This window comes from Pezoporus wallicus, unplaced genomic scaffold, assembly GCF_028554395.1.
Source record: "Pezoporus wallicus isolate ANWC-B61680 ecotype Strahan unplaced genomic scaffold, APGP_CSIRO_Pwel_v1 contig_7519, whole genome shotgun sequence".
Classification (NCBI taxonomy): Eukaryota; Metazoa; Chordata; class Aves; order Psittaciformes; family Psittacidae; genus Pezoporus; species Pezoporus wallicus.
In genome coordinates, this window is record NW_026639934.1 from 22,723 (window position 1) to 37,009 (window position 14,287).

Genomic DNA, 14,287 nt, shown 5'->3' on the forward strand with positions numbered 1-14,287 from the left:
TGAACTCAATTATATGCTGTTGCCTGGTATGTAGCACTTTTATAGCCCACCAACTAGACGTCTTCAGGTCACCAGCGACTGGCCCTGACTTCCCTCGGACCATCATTCCAAAAAACAAAATAAGTTCACGAAACCAGATAAACAACTCAGCAGTAACCAGGTGAGTTCCGCGGTGTCATCAGCAGGCAACAATCCAACACTGCACACAGTCTCTCCTGCTCTGAAAGACTATTACAAGAGATAGAGCCCAACATCATGGACCGGACGAACTCAGCAGCTTTATAGGGATTGGTCCATGCACTAAGGAATGATATTTCTCTCTTTGTGTGTGTATGTGTGTGTGTATATATATAAATGAGACAAGAATGATGGTATTTTGAAAAATGGGGGATCTGAGCATAACATGAATGGTATGGAAGAAGGGGTGGATACTGTCCTGGGTTCTGTAGTAGCAGTCATTTTTCTCCTTCTTAGTAGCTGGTGCAGTGCTGTGGTTTTTACTTTCAGCCTGGGAGCAGAACTGATAACACCAATGTTTTTAGTTGCTGGTCAGAATGTTTACTCTGACCAAGGGCTTTCTGAGTCTCATGCTCTGCCAGAGAAGAGGGGAAGCTGGGAGGAAGCAGAGATAAGACACCTGATCCAAACTAGCCAAAGAGGTATTCCATACCACAGCACGTCATGCCCAGTATATGAACTGGGGGCAGTTACCCAGAAGGCCCAGATCTCTGCTCGGGTCGGGCTGGGTATCAGTCAGTGGGTGGTGAGCGGTTGTATTCTCTTCCCTTGTTATTTCCCTTATCATTATTATTATTGGTGGTAGCAGTAGTGGTTTTGTGTTATACCTTAGTTACTGGACTGTTCTTATCTCAACCCATGGGAGTTACATTCTTTTGATTCTCTTCCCCATCCCTCTGGGAGTGGGGGGAGGAGAAAGGGGGAGCGAGCAGCTGCATGGTTCTGGGTTGCTGGCTGGGCTTAAACCATGACACCAGCCTGCTGCTTTTTGCTGGGAACCTGCATGTTTCCACAAATACTGCACGTGATTTACCCATGGCCATCCCACCTTGAGAACACCCGATCCCATCTTGGAAACTAAGCAGGATTTATCTTGAGACTTATCTAAGGTTAAACCACTAATAATATCACCAAGAGATCTTCTCCAAGGCTGGACAGTCCTGAGAGCCAGGGTGTGTGGGATCATATTGGCAAGCTCCTAGGCCAGTGGGTTCCTCCAGTACTTTCACCACTGACCAAGTGTAAAATCCAGAAAAACTAGTAGAACACTTAGATAAGGCGTGCTGTCATCATGGCAATACCAGAGAGGCACAAATCATGACAACTTGCTGGGGTTTGGCCTATGCCTACAGAACCCTGCTCTGTAAGGACAAGGAAAAATATGTCCCTGGATCTGACCACAAAGCAAAAGACAACGTGGCTGCTGCATCCCAAGCAACAAGCACAGCAGCTACCCTAACCCCAATGACAGACACTGCAGCACTGCAACCCAGTAGCAGGCACTGCAGCTAAACCAAAGGACAAATCCATGCCAGTATGAGTTGCCCCTATAAGCAAAGGGAAAAGCAACCAAAAAGTAGGAAAAGCAACTTGTACAGTGAAGGAAGATCAAGACTCAATGCACAGACTAGAGGGGGTGACATTTGAACGAGAAGAATTACAACAGGAAACAGAGGAAGAGATAAGTTCTTGATCAATGACCTTGACTGAGGTGTGGAATAAGAGAAAAGATTTCAGCTGTCTTCAAGGGAGCACAATGTCACCTGATTGCTCTGATGCTGGGACAATGGGGCCAATGATCACAAACTAGAAGGTAGGGAAGCCAAGTAGCTAGGATCACTTGCTAGGAAAGGCGGACTTTACAAAGCAATTGCAAGAGACAAACGAGTCCTCAGCCTCTGGAAGCATGCCAATCACGACCACAACAGTGGGCTGGTGGCAATATCACACCAACTGAGACTCCCTGATTCCCATCCATGAGCTGATGCGTAGACTGGAGAGCCAAGGAGTGATCAGTAGGACCCGCTCACCCTTTAATAGCCCCGTATGGCCAGTGCAAAGGTCTAACGGAGAGTGGAGACTAACAGTAGACTATCGTGACCTGAATGAAGTCACACCACCATTGAGTGCTGCCGTACCGGACATGCTAGAACTTCAGTATGAACTGGAGTCCAAGGCAGCCAAGTGGGATGCCACGACTGATACTGTCAACGCATTTTTCTAAATCCCTTTGGCAGCAGAGTGCAGGCCACAGTTTGTTTTTGCTTGGAGAGGTGACCATTACACTTGGAACCGACTGCCCCAGGGGTGGAAACATAGCCCTACCATCTGCCTTGGACTGATCCAGACTACACTGGAACAAGGGCAAGCTCCAGAACACCTGCAATACATTGAGGACATTACTGTGTGGGCAATACAACTGAAGAATGTTTTGGGAAGAAGCAAGAAAATAGTCCTAAGCCTTCAGAAGGCCATTAAAATGGATTAAGGTCAAGGGACCTGCACAGGACATTAAGTTTTTGGGAATAAAAAGGCAAGATGGATGTCATCAGATCCCCACAGACATGATCAACAAGATAACAACATCTCCACCAACTAATAAGAGAAAAAAAAAAAAAGCTTTCTTAGGTGATGTGGGGTTCTGAGCAGCAGTCTGGGCCTAACAGGTAACTCCCCCCCCAGTTTCCATACAAGGCATGACATGCTGTGGTACAGAATACCCCTTTGGCTACTTTGGATCAGAAGTCCTGTCTCTGCTTCCTCCCAGGTTCCCGTGCCCCTCCCACTGGCAGAGCATGAGAAACTGAAAAGTCCTTCATCGGAGTAAACATTACTTTGCAACAACTAAAAACATCGGTGTGTGTTATCAGCACTGTTCTAAGACTAAAGTTGAAAACACAGCACTGTACCAGAAACCAAGAAGGAGAAAAATAACTGCTACAGGTGAACACAGGACACCTCTCTATCACGTGTACCATGAGAAGAACGATTACAATTGGACCCTGAACAACAAAAAGCCTTTGAACAAACTAAACGAGAGAAAGTTCATGCAGTAGCCCTTGGACCAGTCTGGACCTGGTCCGGATTGGGCACGATGTGAAAAATGTACTCAACACCGCAGCCAGGGACAATGGTCCTACCTGGAGACTCTGTTATAAGGGGAGTCCAGGGGAGACTCGAGGTTGACCCCTCGGCTTTTGGAGTTGGGGATACAGAAGATATGAGGCTGGCTGAGCTCCAACTGAAAAAGAGATACAGGCAGACTATGAAGGGGTTCAAGCTGCTTTGGAAGTGACTGGCACTGAAGCACAGCTCCTCCTGGCACCCCGATTACCCCTGGTGGGCTGGATGTTCAAAAGCAGGGTCTCCTCTACACATCATGCAACCAATGCTACGCAAAGTAAGTGGGCCGTGCTAATTACACAATAAGCTCGAACCTACCAAGTCAAGTGCCATGTGCTTACTACTGCAGAAGCAACCACCGAATAGCTGGAAACATACGCTGTGCTCCACACCACTGCCCAGAACACTATCCTGGGCCTTGAGAAACAAATATTGTGGTAACACAGCACCCCAGAGACATTTGAGCCAAACAATGGGACTCATTTCCAGAAAAACCTCAAAGACACTTGGGGCAAAGAGCACAGCATTGAGTATGTATATCACATCCCCTACCATGCACCAGCCTCTGGGAAATTCCAAAGGTACAATGGGCTGTTAAAAACTACACTGAGAGCAATGGGTGGGGGAACTTTCAAACACTGGGATACACATTTACCAAAAGCCACCTGGTTGGTCAACACCAGACGATGGCTGAAGTATAAATATGGGGAGGCCTTGAAGATTGATTATATCACACTCCCACCAACCTACCAAGGCAAGTGCCATGTGCTTACTACTGCAGAAACAACCACCGAATAGCTGGAAACATACGCTGTGCTCCACACCACTGCCCAGAACACTATCCTGGGCCTTGAGAAACAAATATTGTGGCAACACGTCATCCCAGAGAGGTTTGAGCCAGACAGTGGGACTCATTTCCAGAAAAACCTCAAAGACACTTCGGGAAAAACCACAGCACTGAGTATGTATATCACATCCCCTACCATGCACCAGCCTCTGGGAAAATCAAACGGTACAATGGGCTGTTAAAAACTACACTGAGAGCAATGGGTGGGGGAACTTTCAAACACTGGGATACACATTCAGCAAAAGCCATCTGGTTGGTCAACACCAGAGGATCTGCCAACAGGGCTGGCCCACCCCAGTCAGAACTTTTACATAATGTAGAAGGGGATAATGTTCCTGTGATGCACATAAAGAATTTGCTGGGGAAGACAGTCTGGTTTATTCCTGCTTCAGGTAAAGCAAACCCACTCATGGGTTTACTTTTGCTCAGGGACCCAGATATACTTGGTAGGTAATGAGGGAAGATGGGGAAGTCCGATGTGTACCTCAAGGGGATATAATTTTAGGGGAAAACAGCCAATGAACTCAATTATATGCTGTTGCCTGCTATATAACACTTCTATAGCCCACCATCTAGATGCCCATCTCCACCACTCTGGGCTTTTAAAAATAAAGAAACATGTTGTCATGATCATCATCAAGAATAAAGTAATAGGAAAGCCAGCAGCAGCGGGAGTCTTCCAGAACTCTCCTCACGTCACCACTGACTGACCCCGACTTCCTTCCAATCATCACCCCAATAAAGAATGATCTTTGATCAGACAAGTTCAGTGGCTTCATCAGCAGGCAACAATCCAACACTACACACCGTCTCTCCTGCCCTGAAAGACTCTTACAAGAGATGGAGCCTGATATCATGGACTGAATGAACTCAGCAAACATTAAAGAGATGGCCCTGTTACAGGCAAGCCCAGACAAAAGAGACAAAAAGCAGTGGTATATTTAAAAGTGGGACCTGCGCATGATATAAATGGTGTGGAATAAGGGGTGGATACTGTCCTGGGTTCAGCTGTAACAGTTATTTATCTCCTTCCTAACAGCTGGTGCAGTGCTGCGTTTTCAACTTTGGTCTAGGAACAGTGCTGGTAACACACCAGTGTTTTAGTCGTTGCTAAGTAATGCTTACTCTGATCAAGGACTTTTTGGTCTCATGCTCTGCCACTGAGGAGGGGCAGAGGAAGCCAGGAGTAAGCAGAGACAGGACACCTGAGCCAAACTAGCTAAAGGGGCATTCCATACCACAGCACATCATGCCCAATACAGAAACTGAGGGAGAGATACCTGGAAGGCCCAGCTCAGTTTGGGCTGGTTATCGGTTGGCGGGTGCTGAGCAATTGTATTGTGCATCACTTGTGTTTATTGGGGGGGGGAGTTGTTTGTTTTTTTTCCCTCTTTTTTCATTCCCTTTTAGTGTTATATTCTCACTCCTTTTTATTTCCCTTATTATTATAATTATTATTGGTGGTAGTAGTAGTTTTCTATTGCACCTTAGTTACTGGACTGTTCTTATCTCAACCAGTGGGATTTACATTCTTTCGATTCTCCTCCCCATCCCTCTGGGCGTGGGGGTAGGGAAGAAGGGGGTGAGTGAGGGAGCGACTGCATGGTTCCAAGTTGACAGTTGCTCTCTGGGCAACCTGCTCCAGTATTTTATCACCATAATTGGAAAAAAAATAAATAAATTCTCACATCCAGCCTGAATCTCCTCTCTTGTAATTGAAAACCATTACCCCCTCATCCTTTCACAACAGGCCCCATCTTTGTTACAGGCCCTTTTTAATATCTGAAAGGACACAATAAGGTCTCCCTGGCATGTTGTCTTCTCCAGGCTGAACAACCCCAACTCTCTTAGCCTTTCCTGATAGTAGAGGTGTTCCATCCCTCTGATCGTTTTTGCAGCCCTCCTCTGGACATTGTCCAGCCTGTCCATATACTTCCTTTATTGAGGACTCCAGAGCTGGACACAGTACTCTTTGTGGTGTCTCACAAGAATGAAGTAGAGGGACAGAATCACCTCCCTTGATATACTGGCCCTGTTCCTTTGGATGCAGCCCAAGATATGCTTGGTTTTCTGGTCTGCAAGCACACATTGCCAGCTTATGTCCATTCCTTCATCCACCAGTACCCTCAAGTCCTTCTCCTTTGTCTGGCAGTCTCATCACAATCTACTAATTTGTGGAAATGGTACAGACCAAACCTCCAAGCTGGAGGTATACCTTCAGCTTACCCAAAATGCTTTTTAAGCGGATCCAACAGCAGCTGAACTGCTGAGGATTTCATGCTTCCCGGTGTGACACAGGGGACACCTAGATGGTGACAGAGGAAGGATGAGCACTCTCACTGTCTGCTAGGTAACTAATTTATTTTTTTTTCCTCATAGGTACACAAAATTAAGATTTATGGCAGAACTGAAGTAAAAATTAACTTTTAGAGTATGTGAACATGATTTGATTACATTTGCTATGTGCAAGCAAAATACAAGATCAGTAGCACAAATACTTATATACTTAAAACTATATTTAAAATATATTTACATTTAAACCACACAACAAAAAAAAAACCCAAACAACAAAACTGAAAAAAAAAAACACCAAAACAAACAAACAAACAAAAACCACACCAAAAAAAAAAAACCACACCAAAAGCACACCACCACCACACACACCCCCCTAAACAGCATTGGTCCTCTACTGCTCTACTGCCTCTACTAAACAGATATGGCTCTTCATATTAACACAGAAAATCCACAAATAGCTTGGAAATATTTCTGGTTTGGTTTTAGGGAAACACAGATCATATTTTTTGGAAAGCAGGGCCTCAGCAAATAAAACAGTTATTTGGCAAGACAAATGCCATAACCACAAACATTTCACCCCTTCCTCAGCTTTACTGCTGAGCACGATATCATATGTTATGGATAGCTGTCCTGTGCTTCCCAAACTTCCTCCCCCCCTCCTCCTTACTCACTTGATAAAATCCTGACACTGTGAAAGCACTGCTCAGCAATAGCTAAGACACTGGCCATATCAACACTGTTTTAGTCACAAATCCAAAACACAGCACCATACAGGCTGCTATGAGGAAAATTAACTCCATCCCAGCCAAATCCAGTAAAAGCATTTAATTTTTGTTGCTAGCATTGCCCTGGTCTATAAGATGAGAGTGCTTAGTGAATCCAGTATCAGTTTATAAAGAAAAAAAAAAAAATTAAGTCCCATAGTAGTTCCTCAGTTTCCCAAACCTGATATGTTCCCAAAAGTACAAGGAATGATGGTATCTTTCCCAACTTTTATTCATTTAAGTTTTTCTGGCCTAATAACTACATTTGTAACTACAGAAACCATCTGACTGACGTCCATTTACCCATAAACATGAGTTGAAATGGTTTCAGGCATACTTATCCAACATTCACTAACATAAGCAAGAGAATTAACATCTAGATTAAAAGCTTAAGCGTTGAAATACCGGGCACAGGTATGTATTGGGAGAGGAGTGGCTAGAGAGCAGTCCTGCTGGGTTGACTGCAGGCTCAGTAGCAGCCAGCAGTGTGCCCTGGCAGCTAAGAGGGCAAAACGCATCTTGGTGTGCACACAGCAAAAACAGGTGGACGAAAGAGGTGATTTTCCTTCTGTATTTATGCCATGGTTTAAGCCCAGCCAGTAACTCGGAATCGGGCGGCTGCTCGCTCGCTCCCCCCCCCCCCCCTTCTTCTTCCTCCTGCTCCCGGAGGGATGGGAAGGAGAATCAAAAGAATGTAACTCCAACGGGTTGAGATAAGAACAGTCCAGTAACTAAGGTATAACACAAAACTACTACTACTACCACCACCAATAATAATAATAAGGGGAATAACAAGGGGAAAGAATATAAAAATAAAAGGGGAAAAGGAAAAGATAAAAATAAAAACAAGTGATGCCCAGTACAATTGCTCAGCACCTGTCAGTGTTTGTCATCCTTAATCAAATTAGATAGCCTTAGAAACAGTTTCTCCAAAGTAAGAGATACTTATCAATCTAGTTTCACCACACATCATCAAGATATAAGTATTTGTGTTTTCTAATCATAAATAAATACCATTGTAACTGCCTACAATTATTTTCAAGCCTTCAGTGCAAGTATAAGCATGGATAAATACAAAACAATAAAATGTTGCAATGCTCTTTTAAAATAATTAAGTTTTCTGCTTTAAGAGTAAATAGCCAATTAGAATACACTATCCGATATTAGTATTTTTAAATTGTGTGCATAAAATTGAAACACACATAGCATCAGTTTACATATTTATATAAGTAAAGGAGACTGTCTATTTGCACAGGTATTTCAGAATACAGGAGGGAAGATTCATCATTGGCTCAATGGGCCAACTTCCTCTTCAAGGTTTAAAGAGTTCTGCATGCAAATCTTCCACTCATCTAATACAAGTGTGTAACAAAAAAAAACAAACAACAAAAAAAAAAAAACACAACAAAAAAAAACAAACCAACAACCCTCCCCAAAAAAAACAAAAAACAAACACACAAACAAAAAACAACACACCACCAAAAAAACAAAAATCACACAACACCACACTCCCCCTCCTGCCTCACACACACACACACACACAAAAAAAAGAAATAAATAAATAAATAAATCCAGTCATCTTCCAGTTAAGACTAGTTGCAATTCAGGCTAAATTCAAATGGTTTATCTCCTACTTGTTTCTTTTAGTAACAGAGAGAGAACTAAAGGATACTCATATTTGACACCTTGTTTCATTGACTCATCTTCCATTTCAAACAAAAAAGCACACCTTTGCCTTAAGAGCCATGTTTTGCACATCACAATACCTGCAAGTATGATACAAAAAAGCAAACAAGCTGTCAAGCCCTCCAACACTTAATTTTACCAGAGTTAATACACATACAGACATAGCTAGCAAGATATTACTAATTATTTTCTTAGTCAAGATACCTTCTGATAAGAAAATAATCAGAAGTATATACAGTGTAAAGGCATAGTATGTCCAGCAGTGAAGGTTTATGGCTACAACCTAACACGTAGGCCCAAACAGTGCTTTCTGAGACCAGGCAAAACTTCCAGTGATGACAGTCAAAATTATATACATCGAAAGCTAGAGCACATGGCTCTTACTGCATGCATACATGCTTAAAACACAGGCATGCAGAAAACTGTACACTGTTTGGTACATATCAATATAAAACACTAAAAAAATTTTTTTTCATACTGTAACAGTAACAGCAAACAACAGATGGATATTAAACTTTACACTCTGGAGAACAATCATAACGTTTTATGAAATGTTCAGTAGTAATGAAATCCAGAAGAATTTTAAAAATACAAGGAGATGAAAACCAAATTCAGTAGAACACTGAATTTGGTTCAAAGTACCTTAAACATTAGTCAAGCTGTGCTAGCTGAACTAGTACTATGCCTTTATAATATGCTTCAGTGCATATGTTAGAGTTCTCAGTTTTTAGAATTACAGTAATTAAAAAAAAAGATTATTTGCTTAATAGATTAGAACAGGACAACAATGTTCAATGCAGTACCTAAAATTGGTATTTTAATGTTTAATCACAGAGAGGGTTCATTTCTTAACAGTTTAAAATATAATCTTACCATAAACAAAACCAGAAAAGTTTTTCAGAAATTACTTTCAACATTTTAAACTCTTTGATCCCATGAAAAGTAAAAAGATATTATTAATACACAAAAAGGGTGCACACAGATAGTGTGCGTCACACAGTAACAGCAACCTACAGTTAGGAGGGAAATATTTCACTTTGCAAGGAAGCACTGTAATTTCTACAAGTTGGGGGGGAATTGTCTTTCCTGCCCAAGAATTTTTTCTTTGTATTTTCTACATATGTGCATTTGCATATATATCTTTTTTTTTTTAAGGGAAAAAAGCGGCATAGAAATGCTCATTTGTTCCTTATAACTTTTTGAATTAATAACTTTCACTTTGCACTTGCAACAAGCTCAAAGAGCACGCAAGGTCAATTAACACAGCTCAGTTTAAGCTGTGTTCTCTCCCTATGATTAAAAGGATAAATTTTTGTTAAGTTGCAACATTAAGTTGTGAGACAAAGATATGCACTGGAACAGTAGAGGTCAAGTTAATTAATAAAATGGATTAAATTTAAGCTATTTCAGACATTTATGTTCCCAGTCTCAGAGTTGTTATTATTATTCTCCTATTTTTAAATTGGTCCTGTCCTTCTCAACTACATAAATGATGCAAACAAATAAAAAAATTAAGAACTGAACAAGTGACTGTGCTGGCGAAACAGTGAGTGTGACTGAAAAAAGTACTGTCAGATAACTAAAAGAAACCTGCTAATTAAAACAATTTTCTTAGGGAGTTTTGCTATGGGACCTTTTTTTTTTCTTAATAAATTGAAACTTTAATCTCTATCCTACCCTGTGACTTCAAACAGTGGTTCACTGCTATACTGCATTTTACAAGATGAGATCATTAACTGTTAAACAGCTATACATGCACAAACACTTTCGATCAAATATACGACCGAGGTTGAAAAAGTACAATACAAAAAATGTGTACACAATTTTTATGCTGGTTTCTACTCAAATACAGATATAGTATTAAGTACAAAGCAGAATGTTTATTTTTACTCTTGGTTTCTTGTACATCATGCTTACATCTTCAAAAGCATGGTTGATAGGATAGTGATACATGCAGAAAATATTCATAAAGGCAATCACAGTGAGCTTCCTCCAAAGCTTTCTAAGTTATGGCTTCTTATCTATTTGCTCTGAAAACACTTTATTTCATTCAGTCTAAAGTAATGCCACAATTAGGCCCTAATCTACCATTACATATCCATACACTTAATATTACCAGCAGGTGGATCTTATAAAACAATACAAGTTCTGTACTACTGATTGTAGAAGCAAATCTCTGAATTCCTTCTCTGGGTGGTATATGTTGGTATCATTCAATAAGTTGCATGCATTTTAAAAACTTGTGAGAAACCTCTAGCGAGGAAACCAGGAAACACAGGAACAATTTGGACCTGAGAAACAAGTCAAACTTCAACCACCTCTCCTGTAACAAATGTGTATTTTTAAGTAATTATACTTAAACATCCATTAAATTAAACAAATGCAAGCTATCAGTCTTCTATTTTATCTTCAGTTTGGATCTTGAAATAGCCACAGCACACAATTCTATCAACCAAAAAGTAGGCCAAAATGAGACAGAATGTTATTACTGGTAGCACTGTATCTGTCTCTACCTCTCCTTTTTCCATATCAGTTAAGGATCACAATACCTTTCTCCATATACAAAAGACCAACTGAATTATTTAAAGTAAGAAACAACACATTCACGAGCAAGCATTAAAATGAATTCTGGATTCCTATTAACTCTCCTTAACTTATTAAAAAGGCAGTTTATTCTCTCAATATAAATCATTACTTTCATGTACATGATGCAAGACAAAAGTCTGGCATAAACACCCCACATCCACTTAGAACATTCCTATTCATTTACACACCAAACACTGGTGCAGACATATTTCAAGGCCTGCTAGTCTAAGGCAGAATCTGTAGTAACCTAAGAACTAAACAATGCAGTAGAGCACAAATATAGACAAATATATTTTAATTCAAAAGGCTTATTTTAACACAAGCCAAATTCCTATTAAACAAACACTGCCTTTTCACACTTGTGGCTCCAAAGTAACAACCTCTGTTATGATTAAAGAGAAATGATACAATAGATCTTATTTCCTGAAGAGTGGGTGGATTCCAAAGGTATTAAAGATGCTGTTATCCTCCAGCATACTCCTCAGCTTCATGGGTGCATCTGGGTTATTATGGTTTCTTTCTCCTTTTGCTTTAAATGAAAAGTAAAATCAATCTACAATCCAGGCGTAAGCCCTTTATCCCAGTTTGCCTCATTAAATAAAAACATAAAAATAATAATAAAAAAAAGACAAATAACAAATGCAACTGGTGATCCAACAACCTTTCCAAGGCTCACAGAACAATACAGATATTAAAGCCGGCCACCATTATTCTGCATAGCAACTCTCCCTGCGAGTTCTTTCATTAATCTGCTTCCTTACCATCACTCTCATACACCCATCATCACCATCATATTCCCCCAAAACTGCCTCACTCACCAGCTATCCATTCTCTCTCCATTTTGGAAGGCCGGGTTCCCTACCATATCAAACCCACCCATAGGAACCATAATTATTTACCCAGCCATAAGAGCCTCGGCGGAGCCTTCACACGGGCGGGCGTGCACATACACAACGCGGTGGTGGAGAAACGACGAGCGGGTCGCCGCCGCCGCCATCGCCACAGCCGCCCTGCGGCGAAGGTTGCAAGCACCCGGGGGAAACCGAACCGATCGCGCCGGTAACGCGCCGGTAGGGCTAGCCGGAGGGAGCCCGGGGCGACGATATCGGCTGCACCCCCAGCGGCACTTAAGGTGTGTGTGCCGACAGCAGCCCTTACTCACCCAGCAGCAATAGTTTCAGTTCTCGACGGGCGTCCCGCTTGTCCCGGCGCAGCTGCCGCTCGATCTCGTCGTTAATCCGTCGGGCTTCCTTGGCTTCCTCGCTTAGGCAGCACGCCATTATGGGCTCCAAAGTCATTCTTCCTAACTGATTCAGACACAACCCCCACCCTAAAAACGCGCGCACACACACCCCACCAGAGCACCAGCCTCGGGGGACACAGACGCTCTCTACCTGGGAACCCCCACCCCAGGCACTGCTGGGCAAGGGCAGGGAAAGTGCCTTGATGCCACACACGGACAAGGAGAAAGAGAGGAAGCACCTAGCAATACAGCTCTGCCTCTAATAGTCACCGCTTCTAACTTCTCGTCTGCTCTAAATTATGCACCAAGCAACATGAAAACATCCACCATAGCAGCCACAACGGCGGCAGCAGCGCTATCTAGGAGACAGATGTTGCTCAACATAAACACCCCTCACTACCTGCAACCAACACAATCCCTAAATGTCCTTCACCAACTGCACCCCTACCACCCTCCGAAGTAACCACCCCCTACGGAAGTACTAATGACCGTTAATCCCTCCCCCACACACATACTTCCCTATCGCTCCCTCAATCCTAAAATGAGAATTCCGTTTCTCTGAAAGCGGACAAGCCTGCCTCCACCCGGCAATCTCAGTATGTGCCTATTTTGTCCTGTACGGTAGTTTGTTTCCCCCCCACCCCCATTCTACATGTTTTATTTGCTTTTGCTAGATTTGGGTTTACTCGATAACGCACATTTTTATTATATCCTTGTATTCTCTTCCTAAAAGAGATGTCTTTGGCTCATAGGAAAAGGGGGAAAATGTAATAATTTCCATGAGTGAAGTATCTTCTCCTTAAACTGGAAATTGAAATGTAGGGAATAAATATATACTAGTCACTAGTAACTTTTAATGCTGGTAATCTTGAAAATGATATTTGAATAGTTATATACAGAAGAAATAAAATATGTTTGCAACAAATAAAAACAGTAGGATACTTCACTTGCTTATAAGAACCTAATATTCTATCATTTCATGGCATCGATATATTGCATTTTCTATTCTGTTGGTGTGACCTTTATTCAACCGATGCTTTTAACTACCAACCTTTTTCACAATTCCAATACTAGAAAGCCTGTCTTAATAGTCCCCAGAGTGATAGTATGCAATTTGATGGACGTATTAAGTTCCAGTTTTTGTGAATTTGTAAAGTATTACAAAATTCCCACACTTGCCCTACCTTTTGTCACCTCCTTATTAAATTAGCTATCAGGGAATTTAGCAAAATATTCCAGGAACATTATATAAGTCTATTAAGTAGGTAAGAGGGGTGCATCACTCTTTATCTTCTATTTTCATATGTGATATTCTCTCCAGCACCTGTTGTCATCTGTTTTGAAAATCACATTCTCTTTCTTGCAACTGTTCATATATGCTGACAATATGAATTAAGTAGAGTCTACCATAAGGTGTAAGACTAAAAGGAAATTAAAAAAGGAAAAAAAAATGAAAAAAATCAATACAATAATGTAGTTATCAGGTTTTAGAGAATGAAAATATCTTTCATTATTTTAAAAAGCATGATTTTTGTTTAGTTCTATATCATATTTATGTATAATGTATAAAAGCATTTAAGAAAATTTGGAATATTTTTAGAAGTATGTGAATTTTATTCTAAATTCTGTAATCCTATTTATTAATAAAATATATATTTCAGTAAAGGATCTTCTTTCTCTACCTGATGTGGATTTTAAAATTCATATATATGTAGGTGTATGTAT

At 41.3% G+C, this 14,287-nt stretch overlaps 1 protein-coding gene across 1 annotated transcript in view; it reads right to left on the minus strand.

The window, feature by feature from the left end:
- LOC130603346 (guanine nucleotide-binding protein G(q) subunit alpha-like) overlaps positions 1-12,882 on the minus strand; it is a gene marked incomplete at its 3' end in the record, with an annotated part of 28,478 nt that extends 15,596 nt beyond the window's left edge. Inside the window, exon 1 of the mRNA XM_057417002.1 lies at positions 12,482-12,882. Within this exon, the coding sequence (XP_057272985.1) occupies positions 12,482-12,617 (136 nt within the window). The remainder of the gene's footprint in view (positions 1-12,481) is intronic.
- Between the last annotated feature and the right edge of the window lie 1,405 nt (positions 12,883-14,287).